Genomic DNA, 17,648 nt, shown 5'->3' with positions numbered 1-17,648 from the left:
ACTACTTTTACAAACTTCGTATCCTCGTCGAAATTACGCATGCTATGCGGACGAACTTCACACAGGTGTAATAAAATTGAGGTAAGTTTTCCTGGCAAGTGGACAATGAAAAATAATGTAATAATAATTGTTCGGGCAACTGACGTTTACTGATATAAAGATTTATCGTCTTACGATATGTTTCTCTCACTCTTATTCATTCATCGTTGATCAATCCATTGCCGGGACAATGAAGGTGAAAGTGCAGATAATACACTTGTCTCCCGAAAAGTACAATATATTATAGAGAATGTAAAAAAAAAAAGAAAGAAAAGAATAAAGAAAGAAAGGAAAATCTCACCGAATCCTTCGTGACGTAAAATTATTGTAGATAATACACGATAGTTAACCAACGATTAGCTCGGCCGTCTGTCCGTTGGATTATAGTAACTCTCCCCCCAGGCGCCGCGGGACGCCCTGATGATAAATGACCGAATGTTTTAGAGTTTTTAACCGCGAACCGCTTACCTGCTTCACGGGCCCTTCGTGGTCGAAGGTCGCTGCCGCAATCTTACCGTAAATCACTGTTAACACTGACGCAAACGCTACAATAAGTAGATACACTTACCGGAATAAGATGTTGAACCCAATTTTGCTTCTTCATCCTGGAAAATGACCCCGGTTCCTTTGCCGTTCCGATTCTGGAGAAAAAAAAGCGAAGATAGTGATAAGAATTATGAGACTCGGAATGTAGGACGTTCGTTATATGTAATACATGAACTGAGGCGAAAGCTCTTTTACAGTAAGAATCAAGCGATACGTATAACGAGTCTCATTTTTGAGAGAAAGTCCCAACGTTGTCTTTCAAGCAATGACATTTTTTTATGCTGTTTTAATTTTTGTCCTTATTTCTGCTCCCTCGTCTTCCTGCCTCTTTCCTCTTTGCTGGTACACCGTTAACCATTGGCCACCCCACCCTTCGTACCTCCTTGTCCGGGGTATGAGAATCCCAAGCCCAAGCGAGTGTCTAAGGCAAGGGGATTTTTATGTAGATTGGGAAGGCCCCGCGTAATTTCGAGACTCACCGTTGTTTATTGCCAAATCCTTTTAGCCTCGAATGGGGTGTGCCTGGCTACGGATTTTTCGTCGCCGTTTTCGTCGACTCGCACGGACTCTTTCTTGTTAGTGAGCCACTGTGATATTAAAAAAGCTAATTCTTACGAAGCAGGTATTAACATAACGACATTCGCACTTAGTAATTTACAACCCTGAGCAGCTATGATACTATAATGGTACGGCCTTAATCAAAACTAACAACCTTCCCTGCAGACTGCGTCTTTGCAAGTATACTCAATGGTGGATAAAGCCAAGATCAGTCCTGAAAATATAGCTAATATATCTTTTCACGTTCATTAATTCATCGCGTATGGAATACAGAAAAGGGGAAGTGTCACAATATTTAAACGAATTGAATTCATTCGTTATATTGCTGGCTATGAAAAGTTGCGGCAAACTGACTATTCAAATGTGCGTATAGTAGCTGAGCGGATCCATAAGCCCATTATTATTAAATATTATTAAATGTTCGTATTTTAAGATCAATTGTTACAATCAGCCATTATTATTACAGCAAGTCAGGTGCTAGCTTGAATTTTTCTACATTACTTGGTAGTTCTATGAAACGAATATCTCAGTCTAAGAAACTGATTGAACTGCCAAAGTCGAGTAGGAACGGGTGTGCAGCCTCCCACGGATTGGTCTGTTTTTAGGTTATAAGTTACCTCTGATAAGTGGTTAATTGTTACGAAGATGAACCCTTTAACTTCTGATAAAGAGCTATTAAACCAAATGTTATTTCTTGTTTATTATTTTTTCTTCAAATCCAACAAACCGATTTTTCCGAAAAAAAAGTACCGGTCAAGAATATATTAGGGACAAAATAGAGTAAAGATTGAGAATCAAATTCCACACGTGTAAAGACATTGACAAATAGTTCCAATATTCGTTATTTTTTTCTGCTGAGGTGCCTAAAAGAGACAACTCTCATAATTTCTTTACACGCGATTCGAACGTATTTTCACAGCAGATTTTTTTTCTTATCTGAGGGAAGAAATAGATCGTAGTCAAAAAATTAGATCACACTTATTCAGTAGTTATCCGAATTTCAACGAATTAAAACAAATGATAATTACATTTTTTTTTCAAATCCATCATACTCTTGATTTTTTTCATCAGGACTATGGTCATTTTTCTAACAGTGGGATGTCTCACAATCAGTACATTTGCTTCGTACGACTTTATGATGGAGATATTACGAATTTTGAAATACCATACGTTTTCACTATCGTTACTTGTACTTGTTCGATGAACTTAAAAAAAAAAAATTGTAAAGATACGTTAGAATTGCATGTGAAATAATTACTTCAGCTGCTTCTTTTCCATCACTCATAAAGAAATGACATTGATTGAAATTATTTTTAACGTACTCACACGTGTGGGATTTGATTACCAATTTTTTTCTTGGTTTGTCCCAAATACTTTATTAAACTGTATTCTGTTTTGAAACATTGATCTACTGGATCAGGAAAAACAAATAAGAACCAAAAAAGAACATTTCATTTGCTAGCTCTTCATCAAGAAAAGTTTTAGAGTTATATTTGGGATTGACTTGATACTTATCAGACATAACTCACAGTTTAAATATCAGACCGATTGACGTGGAGGTCGTTCTTACTCAGCCACGGTCTCTTCTTCTTTGAAGTTCAATCACTTTTGGCGAATTGCAACCATCTTTGTAACTTTGTAAAAAGGTACTTTAAATAATTGTACTTATGTCTTGGAAATTTTGGCATCTTCATCAGTGAATGCATTTGGTTGAGTTTTAGAACAACGATTCTAGAAATAATGTTCACTGATGTCATTAAGCGTATGCAAAGTTTGAATCTCTCAAGTCATACTCAAGTCTACTGTAAAGTACACTATACTCGTACATATGAATATAGGTTCACTGATCAGATTCAATCAAATATAAGAACCAAAACCTCTTTTCCCAATTTCCTCACAGTTGCAAAGTCGACGTTATATGTCATTTCGAATAGTATCGCAGAACTTTAGCCAATATTTGCAACTCGGCTTCCATTCGTAAAAAATAGATGAAATACAATTTACTGTGTCATTCCCATTACTTAACTCCAGAAACTTGAAAAGATGTGGTTCCAAATTGAATAAATCAGAGTTAAAAATAAAATTTGACTGAAAGAAATCTTTTATGGCGTCACCGTTAACGAATACCGAGATCGTCGATCAACGAGTTCGACTTATTTTCTCAAAGACACCGGTATTGTGATTGGTGGGAAGTTGTGGAGAGGTATCCATACGTACATGTACTTAAGGCATACGTTGATCGAAGCCTGGCCGTTATGGCGATCCATCATTCACCGCCCCATGAGTCGCGGACGGATCAGCTGTTCACGGATGCTTACCAACGCTTACGGATAAAGTACCTACATAGTCAACCCGTGACCATCATTAGTCGCAGGATATCAAATACCAAGACTGGTTAGATCTCAGATTTGATTTACTTATTATTTATAAATTCTGGCAATGGTGTATGTATATAGAATTTTATATGATGAGGTATTAGAACTAAAGAAATTTGGTGCCATATTGTTTGTAATGTTTTTCCATGTACGGGACAAGGCAGGAAGATGCGGAAGAAAGTACAAATTATTTATCTTATGTACCAAACTTCCGGAAAATTATCATACCATCAACTGAAACGTTTATCAGCTATTATTAATCAATTTATTAGTCAACAAATGGTTATATATATAATAATAATCATTCATCATACTGGAAATATACCACTTGATATGCTATAGTAAAAATAGCAAGACTTTCTTTTGCTTTCTATCCGTCAACTCGACAATCTCCATCCGTCAAATAAGCCTTGAAAAATTATAAAATACCGCATAACAAGCATTATTTCATGAGTTTATGAACATATAAATTTCATCTGAGCTGTAAAGGTAATAGACGGCCATACGTATCATAACTTGTCCCGCAATCACGTTCTACATTGATGTTTTCTTGCAGCTCATAATATTGTTCCGAAGACATCGACAAATGTTGATGTAATGTTATTTGCATATAAATATGGCTGGTTATACATATATAGAGAAAAATTATTCGAGAAGATGAGTTTGGAAAAAAATATGTAATACAAAGATGTGACAATCTTAAAAAGAGAATTGGATGGTAACTTGACAAAATTTCTTTTGAACTTGCAATATATTTGATACAAACATATATTATATACTTCTCATCTTTAGCAAAGACAACCTATACTTTAAAGAAGAACAAAAACCAACTTTGGATATTCTGGAAGGATTTTTTTTGTTTGTACTTCTCCACCTCAGTCATCTCCGTCAGAAATGTAAACTATATGTTGTAACGTGTACGATTTTCAAGAGCCTTTATTTGCTCGTATGAATAATCGTGCGTTATTGTGGGTAGTTTTACCGCTTTTAATAAAACTGGCAATTAGTGATTGATCAAAGAAATACGGCCTCCTCTTATAAGTGAAAGTCTGGATCGATCTCGCCGACCCAAAACACCCTGTGCTGTGAGCTAGAAGTTTCGCTTACTCAGGTTTTTGAAGCCAGAGTTGCAATTTTTGAAAACACGGGCTTTTTGTCAGTGTTTCCCTATCGCTAGTTGCGAACTTGGGGTTTTGAAGCCAGATCCGCTTCCCTCATTCAACCAGATAAGACACCTGACATGCAAATATCTGCTATTAATTTGGAATGCAACGATTACCCTCAGAAAAGAGGTTTTTAAGCCATGACTGTGTGTCAGATTTGAGATACCCCAATATCGTTTTCGGACTCGGAATTTATGAGGACAGAGCCGTTCACTTTAAAGAATCATCCTACGTTGATCGACGAAATGCAATAGTGCAATTGAAGCTATGATGTTCCCGGTTAAAGAAACAGAGTCATTTAATTTATAATTTCAATGGTCAAATAAAGTAGCGAAGAAGATAAAGAAAATTAATCAACTACTCGATATAATCGTACAAAAATTAATATAAAATAAAGTTTTACAGTATTCCTAGATACTGCTCCTATTTGAATCTAATGCCCCATGCAAAGATGTTGAGTTCAAATTCGGCGAAGACTAAATCTAGCGCTAATCCATCTGAAAAATTTGAATCCAATCTGAAACTTTAAATCTTCCTAACGAACCTAATACCGATCATTGACTCAGCGAAGTGCTTTACTGCCTACTGGCAACACACCCGCGAAGCACCTCTATTTATACCGAATTCGGACTGGTTACGAGCGGTTATGGAGTGTCGTTCGTTCCATTCGACTATCTTCGTTGTCGTTCGTACGTCTTCGGCGTCACGTCGCGTTGTCATTGCCTGCGGTCCTAGTGGTCCTCTCGGCGATCGCTCCGATTTGCGTCGGGTATATTCGGTTTGAGTTGAGGTTGCTCCATCGTGTATACGATTCAGTTATCGGCGTGGTAGTATCAGACTGATAGCATTACAATGTTTGTATTATACTCTTGGCCAATGGAGTTATTCTTTGCCAAGTCGTATAAATGTTTATGAATAACAGTACGCCCCCCGTTGTTTCGTAAGTTCCGAGGTATATAAAACGTCGGCACATTCCAATAAGTGACAGTAAAATATTTGATATCCTCATACATTAAAACTCTGAAAGAGTTTTACCAACACAAATTGTGAGAATAGTTTGCAATTCTCGAATCTTAACGTTAAGAGTAATCGCAAGTGGTTGAGGTGGCAAACTTGTTCAGTCTGAGGATTGAAACAGTTGTCCAAAAATACAGTGATTGCGGCGAAAATCTCGTTTGCATGAATATAAGACACAAGGTAATTATGGAAATAAACTAAAATTCACGCGGGTTGTACAAATTATTTATAAATTAAGATTTTAGAGAAAGGGCCAAGCAAGGCATTGAGTTTTACCAGCCAAAAGGCCACATCTGTTGACCATATGAAACTGACAATGATCTGTTTGTTGTTCCATCTTTCAAACACAATTCATTTCACTAGAAACATTTGGTGATACTGCAATTATAGTTAGATTTTCGTGCAGTCCGACAATTGTAAATTATACTACTCATTATTGTCCTTGCCAACCCTAGTTAACTTTCAACCCGACTCGTCCGCAAGAGAAATGGAGCACAGCCACGCCGCATCGGGAACTTGCAATGTAGGCCAACTAGGACCAAGCTTGACAAGCTTGTGCAATAACGTCACATTATACTATTATTTTATGTCGATTCTTGACGCCTTCATATACAAAAAGCAAAACATAGCTCAAACGTGCGAGCGCATCACGCCTATCCAAACACCAGATCCCGAGTACGACTTCATCGTAGTCGGTGGTGAGTTACTTTATGAAATAAACGATTTATACTTGGAGGAGAGATTTCGGTACGCGTGAACGTTACCGGAGTCAATGAACAAGATGAGGGAACCAAGTACAATTGCAAAATAAACCTCAGTTCTTTTATTTATAGGTGGTGCAACCGGCTCTGTCGTGGCTGCAAGACTGAGTGAAAATCCATCCTGGAAAGTTATCCTTGTTGAGGCTGGCCCTGATGAGCCACCTGGTGCATCTGTCCCTGGTTTTCACAACACGATGATCCGTAGGTGTACAGGCAAATATAGAAATACTGTCTGAAAAATTTCAAGTAATTCGTGAGAGCTTTGTTTGGTAGAATCACCTATCGATTGGGGATACCAGACAACAAACGAGAGCTACGCCTGTCTTGACTTGAACAACTCCTGTGCGATTCAATCTGTGAGAGCACTAGGTGGAAACATGGTGCACAATGCAATGATATACGTGCGCGGCAGCCCGTTCATATTCGATCAATGGGCTGAAATGGGTAACGAGGGATGGTCATGGAAAGAAGTCTTACCGTTTTTTAAGAAATCCGAGAATAACGGTGACATCGATAGTGTTGGTCGAGAGTATCACGGCACGGATGGGCCACTTTTTGTCGAAAGATTTCCTTACCAACCACCTTTCGTTAATGTACTACTCACTGCAGCCAAAGAAGCAGGTTTTGGCTACAACAACGACCTCAACGGAAAAGATAACCATGGCTTTGCTGTAATTCAAGGAACGGTGCACAACGGTGCCAGACGCAGCAGCGCCGCTGCGTATCTGCGGCCAATCAGACACCGTAGTAATCTTCACATCACTTTAAACTCCATCTGCACGAGGGTCATAATCGAAAATGGAAAAGCAGTTGGCGTTCAATATTACAAAGTAAATCAACGATAAGCCATCAAGCTAGGGAGTAAAAATTAATTAATGTGACCACGTATGATTTTTTTATTTCAAATGCTATTGACGAATGAACTGATTCCGATGAATTGTCCGCAGGACGGCAAATTCCATACGATACGCTCAACCAAGGAAGTCATCATCTCCGCAGGTAATATTCGGTCTCCCCACATTCTACTCCTCTCTGGAGTTGGGCCACAGGAAGATTTGAAATCGCAGGGAATTGACGTGGTCAAAGATTTAGACGGCGTTGGCAAGAATTTCCATGACCATCTTTCAGTGCCGCTTACATTCACCATCAATGAGCCTGATGTCTACGACAACAACTGGGCCGCTCTTGCTGAATATCTAGGTTTCCGGACTGGACCCTTGTCTAGCATTGGAACAGCTCAGGTGGTGGGTTTTTTACCATCCAAAATCACAACGCCCGACCTTCCAGACATGCAGATAATCTTCGACGGTTATCAGGCCGCTTGCGCGCCTGGTGAAATCGGCGCCCTTCAAAGCGATGGTAACCGCCAAATTGTGCTTTTGGCAGGGTACTATTACCCCAGAAGCAGAGGTATGTCTGAAGCTTTCGATTCAAGCAATATAATTCTCCTACCTATAATTAAGGAATTGAAGACTATATGGAGGCCATCAAGCAACTGCAGTTGTTTTCTTTCACAGGGCAAATCAGTCTGGCTTCAAGTGCTCCACTTGAATATCCTTCTATCTGGGGAAACTATTTAAACAACCCTGCTGACGTTGCTGGTATTGTAAAAGCCATCGAAACTGCTCTGAAAATTACTGAAACAACGGCCGCGAAAGCCTATAACATGACCTTGATCACACCACTTGTTGAGGAATGCTCCAAATACACTTTTCCAAGTGCAAATTACTGGGAGTGTGCCGTTCATTACTTGGCACATGGGGCAAATCATAATTCAGGCACCTGCAAAATGGGTCCCCCATCAGACCCACTTGCAGTTGTCGATCCTCGGCTACGAGTTTACGGAATAGAGGGACTACGCGTTGCAGACGCATCCATCATGCCTCAGGTAATTGCCGAAATGATTTAATTCGTGGTGTGATGCGTGAACTTTGTCTTTGCAAAGAAATGATAGGCGAAATAGAAACCTAAATAGTGAACTCTATCTGCTTGTTCTGGATGATAGCACTTTATGCAACAAGTGACGAGAACTAGGGAATAGTGATGAGTCTGCACGCGAGCACAAATCGGAGGCGAAACGGAGAAAAATGCAGAGCTCGCACTCGAATCTCCATTTCCTGGTTTCGTCACTACTTGCATACAGTATTTTTCATCATGAACGCGTTGAAAACCAGTTTTGGTGCCCGTAACACGTGCTTATAATTGTCTGCAGCGTCAGCTGTGTATCAGAACTAGCCTCACTCAGTTTGCTTCAAGTGCTTATGTGTAGCTGTGCGCAGTGCTTTTTAGTGCGCATCTGCAATGGCGCACATCATTCTATACGACGTAATGCGCGTGCGTAACGGTGCGCGGTGATTTATATGGTGTGGAAAATTAACGTTTTACAACACCTGCTCTGGAAGTTGACTTTTCGAGCGCTGTATGTCATCTCCGAAATACACAATAATCGCATACTTGCCTATATATGTTTCATAAACGCACATATTTGGTTAAATATCAGATAACTGCACAGATTCCGCCTAAACTATACTACTATAGAAATATAACCACACGAGTACAGTCTGTATTAAACTCACTCTATCTTTTTCACTTTACTAGAAACTACTCAAACGCCATCTGATGCCGCTATAGTAATTTAAGTTTTAAAATTATTATATTCCTCTGAAATCCGACTTCCAGATCAGTTTTTGTAAAAAATATTGTATTCTACGTGTGGGATAAGTAGCATAAATAACTATTACAACACATGTGTGGCAAGAAGATCATTACATAAGCAGGAGTAACAGTGCATGATATACATGTTTTTATAGGTGCCCACCGCAAATACTCAAGCAACTTGCGTCATGATTGGAGAGCATGCCGCTGACCTCATCAAGAAAGATTGGAAAAGTGAAATCTATTCTTCGTAGGAAACTTGTCCGTAGCGGTACCAAATGTGAAGCAAAAACGAATGTGACCCAATGAAAATAGCTTGATTTAGACATTTTTAAACCAGCCCCACTTCGATCTTAATAAAATCTCTTGCATTTGCCGCAAGTTCACGTTGGAATTGTGCTAAAAAATAAAAATAAACCACGGCAATAACTTTGACGAGAGTGAATGAAATACGAATCTCTCAACTTTGGCTTATTCAATTCGTTAGAAATCTCAATTTTAATATTTGAACAATTATCACAGGCGTAAAATAATTATCGTCGCCAAATTACAAAAGCTGTGCTGCATAACTTCAACGAAATAATTCGACAGAAACACGTTGTTCCTGAGATCTTTACGAATAAAAATTACTATTGCATTTGCTCTGATATTCACTACTTTGGGGACTGGCACACTTTTCTTGCTCGCGTTACCGCAATTCTTGTAACTACAACTTCTTACCGTGATAAAATTACCGTAAAAAAAGCCCACCGCCCCTAGATATTGATTATACTCTACAGTTTATTCGGAATTGTTCCATACTTTGTCTTTATTTTATGCAATGTTTCATTTTCTTTATCCGTTTGCGGAAATTTTTTTGATTATCTCTACTTCAAACCGCTTGCGCGCTTTGTCCGTTATCCTTCCTTCACTGTAAAACGAAGTCATCTTATTGATAACCTACGTAAACCGCCTTCTATGCATGCGTCAGAGGGATCTTTTAAATATTTACCAAATATTAAATAAATACCTGAAAATACCGGAAGTTATTTTTTAGGATATAACATCTGACGTGCACATGCATGCAATAAATCACTTATGAAGAGATATTTGTCTTGGGTGGGTAGGCACATCATAGAATAAGTATAAACAAAAGGCAAGAGAGGATTCTTACGTATACCCGTGGAAAGAGTGGTAGCGGGCATAACTGTCCCACTACCCTGGGCCCAGGGGGTCGAAATGAATGAACAAATTAAAAGGCGCAAAACGCTTTTACTTCTTCATTGGTCCGGCTCGACGGAAATTGCGGGGAGTCAATCAGGGAGTTCGTCAAATTTTCCCAAACTTTAGAGGAAACTTGGTTCAATAAGACACTTCAACTTGAAAAAGATCCTTCTAACGAGTCACTTCAGTTTTTGCATGCGATTAGAACAGTTTTTCAAAATTTTCTCCGCATTTGTTCAGCAAAGTTAAACCTGTAATTTGGTAGAATTTTGTCTTGCGCTATTTCTTCCAACGTCACATTCAGTTCTTGCGAAGCTTTATTATTTCTTTTAAAGCTCGTTCCATTAAAATTTTTATGTTGAACCAAATATTTGAATTAACCTTTTGTTATTGTGTTCCAAACATAATCATTTTAATTTATTGAACATTTTGTTATTTTCTTCTAAACTCTGTCTCCACAACTAATTAATTCGCAACCGATCCTAATTAAGTTCACAAAAAGACATTCTCTAATTTCCCGCCGAACACGCAGAACCGCCCACAGTCTGAATAACCAAAATCAACGAAAGGTAAATGGCACCCTTTTATTACGAAAGGTCTTTTCCTCTCGATAAGCGCCTAACCAAGAGAGAAAAATTCAGTATGCATTTGGAGTAATCGTGCATAATACCATTTTCCTTGCATACAAATTATGTGACGAGTAAACGTTTTCGTACACAACTAAAAGTCAGACCCAACCCGTCTCACAACACCTGCAGGCTGTTAAAATATAAAACTGTTGTGCTTGTTTAGCTTGTTTACTTACCGAAGTCTTAACCGCACATGAACAAATATCGACATAATATGAAATATATACGCGGGAAATCTGCGGCGAACAGAAAACTGAAATTGTATACTCTGGCACCTCTACCCAAGAGTATAACTTGCGATCGATGTTGATATTCGCGAGTATACAATCTCCACCTGTGATTGTTATTTGTAACCGGCAAATCAGTTTGCTTTAGAATGACAAGGGCCAAACATTTTTTGCATCCCGCGAAGTTGTTATCTCTGTAGGAGCTATACGGTCACCCAAAATCGTGCTCCTGGCCCTAAGAGCACCTCGAGTCAAAGTGGGTCAAAATCATTAAGTATCTGCTTGGAGTGGAGGAGAACTTTCATGACTGTGTTATGTACTCCGTCGACTTCACCGTTAACGAGCTGGATCGCTCGGATAACAACTGGGTTATTTGGCGAATTGTACGCCAGGTGATTCGTATGCATATATTTTCCGGTGATAGCAATTACTGTAAGCTCCAGTCGTACTGTGTGAACACGATTATTCGAGTGGTCTATATTAAACACGGTTCAATTAGAGCCGATTTGGAATGAACGCCAATGGTATATCAGCCGATCCACTGATTTCACCCTCGACTGATTCCCACGGCTTTAGGTCATTTTGGCACGGCCCAGTCTGTACCAATACTAAATGTGTGGAAGCATCAATGAAGCTTTTCACATATTGGTGGTACACCTTTCCCACCGTTGTCATGGATTCCCAAACGTAGTTGAGTATTGCACCACTTTAAACAAAACAAGCGATAAAAATAATACTTTTTTATGGTACTTTTCATCCGTACCCAAGCCAATTCAATTACTGGAAGTACCGTCAAGCAAAGACCACTATCGATAGAGAAATCCAATCGAAAGCAGCCGATTACCAGACGCCTGGGATAAGGCAACCAGCGTACCATGTGAGAAGTACGCGCCGGAACGAAAAGATCGTTCGCCGAGCTCCAGAGAAGACAACCAACCCACGTGACCATCTAGACCAAGAAATCCCATTGCAATCAATTTGCCTGATTGTTGTAAAGTTATTTTGATGCATTATTTTTTTTTTTTTTTTTAATCATGCTATATTTTTATCGTACTACTTGCATGTGAATCGATTTGTCATAATTAGGGCAGAACTGACACATCTAAATTACTGAATACACCTGTTTAAGATTTGATCCTTCACTACTGTCAAATTTTCATACGAAGTGACTGGGTGCTTCACTATCGATAATAAACCTTTGCTTGATCACTTAATATTCCTACACGTATCATTCTTTTATCCGAGCAAACGTCGAGGATTCGGACAAGATTGCTGCACTCTTTCTAGTTGAATTATTATTTGATCCAAGACTATTAACTAATGTGACAAAATCACTTCGTGTGCGATCTGAACAAAATTTAAGCAACTGTTTGAGCTTGCTTAAATCCGATCGCTAGATAGGGAAGAATTTAATCTAATACAGTTTCAATTCATTGGATTCATGAGCTCTGAGAGAATCATTATTTATTTGTCAAGGGTAAATTTCAAATTCAAATAATGTTGAGATATTTAACTGATATCCAATGAAACCTGGTATGAACTAGAAGTTCAAAAGAATTGGAGTCACGGAGTTTAGAATAAAGCAAATTCAGTAAAATTAAGTTAACACGACGCAATATAAGAATTTTTAGTCACTATCGTATACAACGAAATTTTGTGAAATATATTAATTTACATTCACTGATGTGCAAGCATGATGAAAATTCGATAACGAGGAAAGTAAGGTGTAAATACCAGCCAATAAAGTTTGACTTCACGTCACCTGATCACGAGCTTCCTAGTGAGGTTCAAATCGGGGTCACTCATTCAGAAGCTGTCTGAAAGTCAGCCAATCCCAAGCAGACTTTCGCAGAAAATAAAACTACAATACATCAAAAGAATGAAAAGGCGAGTTCTCAATTCGCGTTGGATTTGCATCGAGATTGATTTCAGTCTCTGGCTCGTGTCAAATGGTTGACAGTGTCGACTGGGGGTTTCCAAACCGTAACAAGCGTCGTTGTTCTGTAAGCAGTCTTTTATCAACAACGGCACCAATAAACGAATTAAAATTTGAAGATGTTTCGGTAGAGTTGAGTCAGTTACATCTTCATACCACGACAAAGTTACCAAATGATTGTTAGACTTAGGACGTACTTTTGCGTAAGGACTTGGCATTCACTTCGTTTCTAATCGCGTACGTTTTCTTTAGTGGTTGCCGATGGAGTTGGCAAAGACGAGTCCTGTATTCACTTCTATTTGTATGTTTTATCACGTACTTGTAATTTCGGTACATCAAGCTTGGAACAATGATAAACAAACGTATCAACGCCTCAGTCATTACAACAAATTTCGTTCGCTCAGGTAACCACCCAAAATTCATTCACCATTCAAAAATTTATCGTCGAATCTCAGTAGTAGCAGCTAATTGAATTTTTTATCGGCTCCGATAAATCGGACTTCAGGTACATACATTATTTTTCGTCGACATCATACAACAACGAATGAGCGGCTAAATGTAAATCCGGAGAATCGCTGAACAATTAATTTTTCGTTATACCCAGCCTAAGAGAAATCTGCCGTTACAGCCATGCGAAGTAACGAAGCGTCATAAACGACTTTAAGACTGAAACATTTGATACTATTCCTTTATACGAAACAAATGAAATTCATAAGTATTTCCGGCAATATTCTTGCCGAGGGAGGATTCTGAAGGGGACTTCCGGTTGTAAGGTGAGCTAGTGTCCCTAATTACCGTGTCGGTTCATGAATACGATTGCCGTTCTCCGCTGCACGGAAGCTAGCATGGCGTCACTGGTTGTTGCTTGCTCATGAATTTATGTATCTCCATTTTGCAACGTGCACAGAGAAAAGTTTGTAGGATTTCTTCGTCAAATTTTGAAGTGAAAAATGCCATGTAATACCGTGATCGCTGGAAATACATGTAATATACTAATTTCTACGATACTGCAAACGACATATTATGAACTAACGATCACATTTTTACAATGCTGGAATCCCTTCCCACTACACAAACTGCTTCAAGTTTTCCCGAAGTAGGTAATGCTACAAAATTATTAAGGCACTGCCCCACCTACAACATTTTGAAGGAGACTTATTTCTTATAGGGTAATAATGGTAATTTGGTTTGTATAGAGTGTTACGGGACTATTAGCAAACGTGTTACAACTGAACAACGAGTACTTTTATACACCTTGCAAAAAGAACTAGATTATGAAAAACGATGTAAAAGTTTTAGTTCATCGCTCCGTATACGGCGGTTTCGTAAAAGACTACATTCCTTATGCGAAAAATATTGTAATACCGTACAGATCGCTGTAACAAGTATGTTTGATACATTGAACTGCAATGTGAAAGAAATGACAATTCTGTAGAGAAATGAGGTATGTAATGTTTAGAAAACAGTGGCTACGGCAATCATCATTTCACTTTACATCGAGTGCGTCACTGACCGTTATTCTTCAGTAGTGGGTTTTTTTTTCAGGCCTCATATTCTAGGAAACTACCTCAAAATTTATGCCCTCATTTTTTTAATAATCATTCCGAAGACACGCTATAGAATAAGAAATTAAGCTGTTCACACCTCAAAGTTCAATCGTAGAAAAGATTACTCAATCAATATATTATCATGATTTGAAAATTCAGGTCACATTCGTAAAGCTGAAGACAAAATTACTCCTAGCATCGATACTCCTGCGATTATTAATGATCATGCCAAGAGTTGCCGCTCTTGTTCTCTTGCATCCATTATTAGAATAAGAGGTTCGGATACCTTGAGCGAGCGTTAGTGAGGTGATGGAAGAAGGAAACCATCCGCGATTTAACATATTAGCGTTAATTAAGGCAATTATGTCCCCGACGTGAGCATGAGAGTGTGTCCGATGCTCGACTCATCCATATTCAGCAGTCACTTCCGTCCACGTTACAACGAGACTTCAGCCTCGTCGTCGTCTATGCGTTGACAGTCATCGTGGGATCTTTTGTACCGCGTGACTTTTCAAGAAATTGAGGACAATGCAACGGTTGTACAACACTGATTAAGAATGCGATTAGCCGAGCCATAAAACTCATCTTTCATGTAGAATTCTTCCCTGTGACACAGTCAGTCGTTTCGTGGACATAAATCCATACTGCGATCAGGAGAAGTTCTGGACAGTTCCCAAAATCAGCTCTGGCGTTGATTGAGGCGTCTGACAATGAGCTCGACAACGGCGAGATGCTAAGATCTCTGAAAGGCAGCAAAAGGTGCAGGATGTACATGTATAGAGGAGGCAACTTCCAGGTGCACACGAGCATAAATAGGAACCGGGAAGGTCTAGCTTTGTGGAATGACCAATGGCAGAAGAGAACACAGCGCGCGCCGTTCGTATCGATCCTTGGAAGAGAGGAGCTCCCGGGTCACCCGCGGGTCGCTCTCTTAGTTTTCTCGCTGTCTCCTAAATCCTGCCTGCAGGATTTATTCAAGCTATGAAAACGCTGCATTTTGTATTATCTTGGCGGTGTCTGCTTTCTGATGGAAATGCAGCCCAGCGGTCTAAGCCTTCTTCTCAAACATCTGCAAGTGCAAACTGACCCTTGAACGTTGTCTCCTCCGTTTCTCTCCACAGGACGCATGCGTCGAACGACAAGGCAAGTCCACCCTACTCTTCGAGAGGAGGGCGAGAGTGTCACCAGAGTGCCTGTCGCGCTATGCTGATGACATTTCTCCGCACATGCGTAGGTCTTCGGCCTATCGGTGGTCACGTTATTAAAATTTCTAAACCAATGACGTTCTGGGAATCGAGTTACGTGGGCTGGACCTCTGAGTACGGGGAGTTGTTATCACTTCCGAGATCGCGATCACCCAAAGGTGATGGCCCAGGCAACTCTGGCAAGTGTCGCCGCTGATTCTTTCCTCTCAATTAATCGGGTTAAAAGTTGTTCCGAACTTAATTTGTAATATTTTTCCATCGCTTATGGCGATTCTGCGTATATTCATTTTGAAGGATGGAGCAAAAATATTTTAAATTTACGTGAGTTATAGGCAGAAAACAGTTAATTTGATCCAAAAATTCGTTCCATTTTTGAGAACTCCCGCTTGAGCTTAAGAAAACATCGTGAAATGGAAATTTGTCACACTGTGTCAATGGTTAAGACTTTTTTTTGGAAAGATGAAATGCTCGCTGATTCGACATGAAACTTATCCGCCTTTACAGAACCTTGCTGATCTTGTATTTTCCTGGTCTGACCTAATGGTGAAAAGATTGAAGGTTATGTGTAATATTTTGAGAAAAAGGATAACAGACGATCCACGTCACGTGCATTTTTTATAGGGTGTTGTGTGTGTCTGGTTGAAGAATCTGATGGGGAACGAGGCTATTGTAGATCTGGGAATCACCTGGTTCGTAGTATCGAATGATTTTTAGATAAATGGTACTTGTTATGACGTGAAATATGGTATTTGTTATACCTTAGCCCAGTTCTTGTCCTCATCCTTCGAGAACCGCCTATACGATTACCATGGCGATGAAGAGTACGCGAACAGACTATGGCTCTTGTATCACGGGTAAACAGAATCACCGTCATTAGATATTGTCTGATGTCAGTTAATGGAGTAAATGAGTTTTAAGCTAAAAAAGTAAACGAAAAAAAAGGAAAGTTCCATTAACGGTGGTTTCCCGTGGTGGGAATAGAAATTTTTGAAATTCAAGCGACAAAATCTCTCTTTGCGCTTATAACAGAAGGAATAAAAAGATTCGTAAAGTATGCGTTAGCAATACAAATTTTCGATAATTATAAGTAACAAAAATAATTTTTTTAAATTTCGCCGCTGGATTTTGACATTCGTGATTATAAGTGAGCATCTGAAACTCATTTTAATCCGCATTAGTATGCTGGATTTGAGAACAAGTAACGTATAAAAAGTAAGAGTAAATCCAAGTGTTTGGCGATTTGACATTTCCACGTATCTATCCGTTTATGACTGCGGTGTTCGTGTGCAATGAAAAATTGACCCCTTGATAAGATCTAATAGTTTCTCTTCCCAGTCAATTTGTCCTTCTTGACTAGCGTTGCTGCAGAAGTAGTATCGTAATGCATTATACATGCACATGAGACAGTGACAAGCATTAATTATCGTACCAGACAAAGCTCACGGGGTTCTGATTACCCTCGATTTTGCCTCCGTTGTATCTGCCAGCCATCGGATGGCGGAAAACCTGATACAGTTGTAACTAGATAGCTGTTTAAGTGCTCACAAAAGCAGAGGTTGACGTCTCAATTTTTTTTACCCGAGATAGCATTGTTACCAGAGAACTCTGGGACCACGTACGTCGCAAGGAGTTGTTAGAGCTGTTTGGAAATAAATTTTATTTATCAAGACCGGACAGTGCAGGTCGTCCTTGCTTAACCATATCGATGCTTGAATGATAAAATGTTCATACCTTGACCGCGCAGCCCGTTTTCAGTACCTTAGCCTGCGATTGTCAATTGATCAACA

General features: G+C 39.3%; 2 protein-coding genes across 2 annotated transcripts in view; one reads left to right on the top strand and one right to left on the bottom strand.

Annotated features, from left to right (window-relative positions):
• The window catches only part of LOC124179951, a 193,093-nt gene that overhangs the window by 14,210 nt on the left and 161,235 nt on the right, over nt 1–17,648 (bottom strand). The window contains exon 4 of the mRNA XM_046564837.1: nt 608–680. Within this exon, the coding sequence (XP_046420793.1) occupies nt 608–680 (73 nt within the window). The remainder of the gene's footprint in view (nt 1–607; nt 681–17,648) is intronic.
• Nucleotides 5,670–10,742, top strand: LOC124179952 (glucose dehydrogenase [FAD, quinone]-like). Its single transcript, XM_046564838.1, has 7 exons — nt 5,670–5,878; nt 6,154–6,396; nt 6,532–6,660; nt 6,733–7,289; nt 7,407–7,869; nt 7,977–8,347; nt 9,270–10,742. The coding sequence occupies exons 2-7, from the start codon at nt 6,186–6,188 to the stop codon at nt 9,366–9,368; spliced, it is 1,830 nt and encodes a 609-aa protein (XP_046420794.1). The 5' UTR covers nt 5,670–5,878; nt 6,154–6,185; the 3' UTR covers nt 9,369–10,742.

Source organism: Neodiprion fabricii, chromosome 4, assembly GCF_021155785.1.
Source record: "Neodiprion fabricii isolate iyNeoFabr1 chromosome 4, iyNeoFabr1.1, whole genome shotgun sequence".
NCBI classification, from domain to species: domain Eukaryota; kingdom Metazoa; phylum Arthropoda; class Insecta; order Hymenoptera; family Diprionidae; genus Neodiprion; species Neodiprion fabricii.
This window is presented reverse-complemented; position numbering and strand designations above follow the sequence as displayed.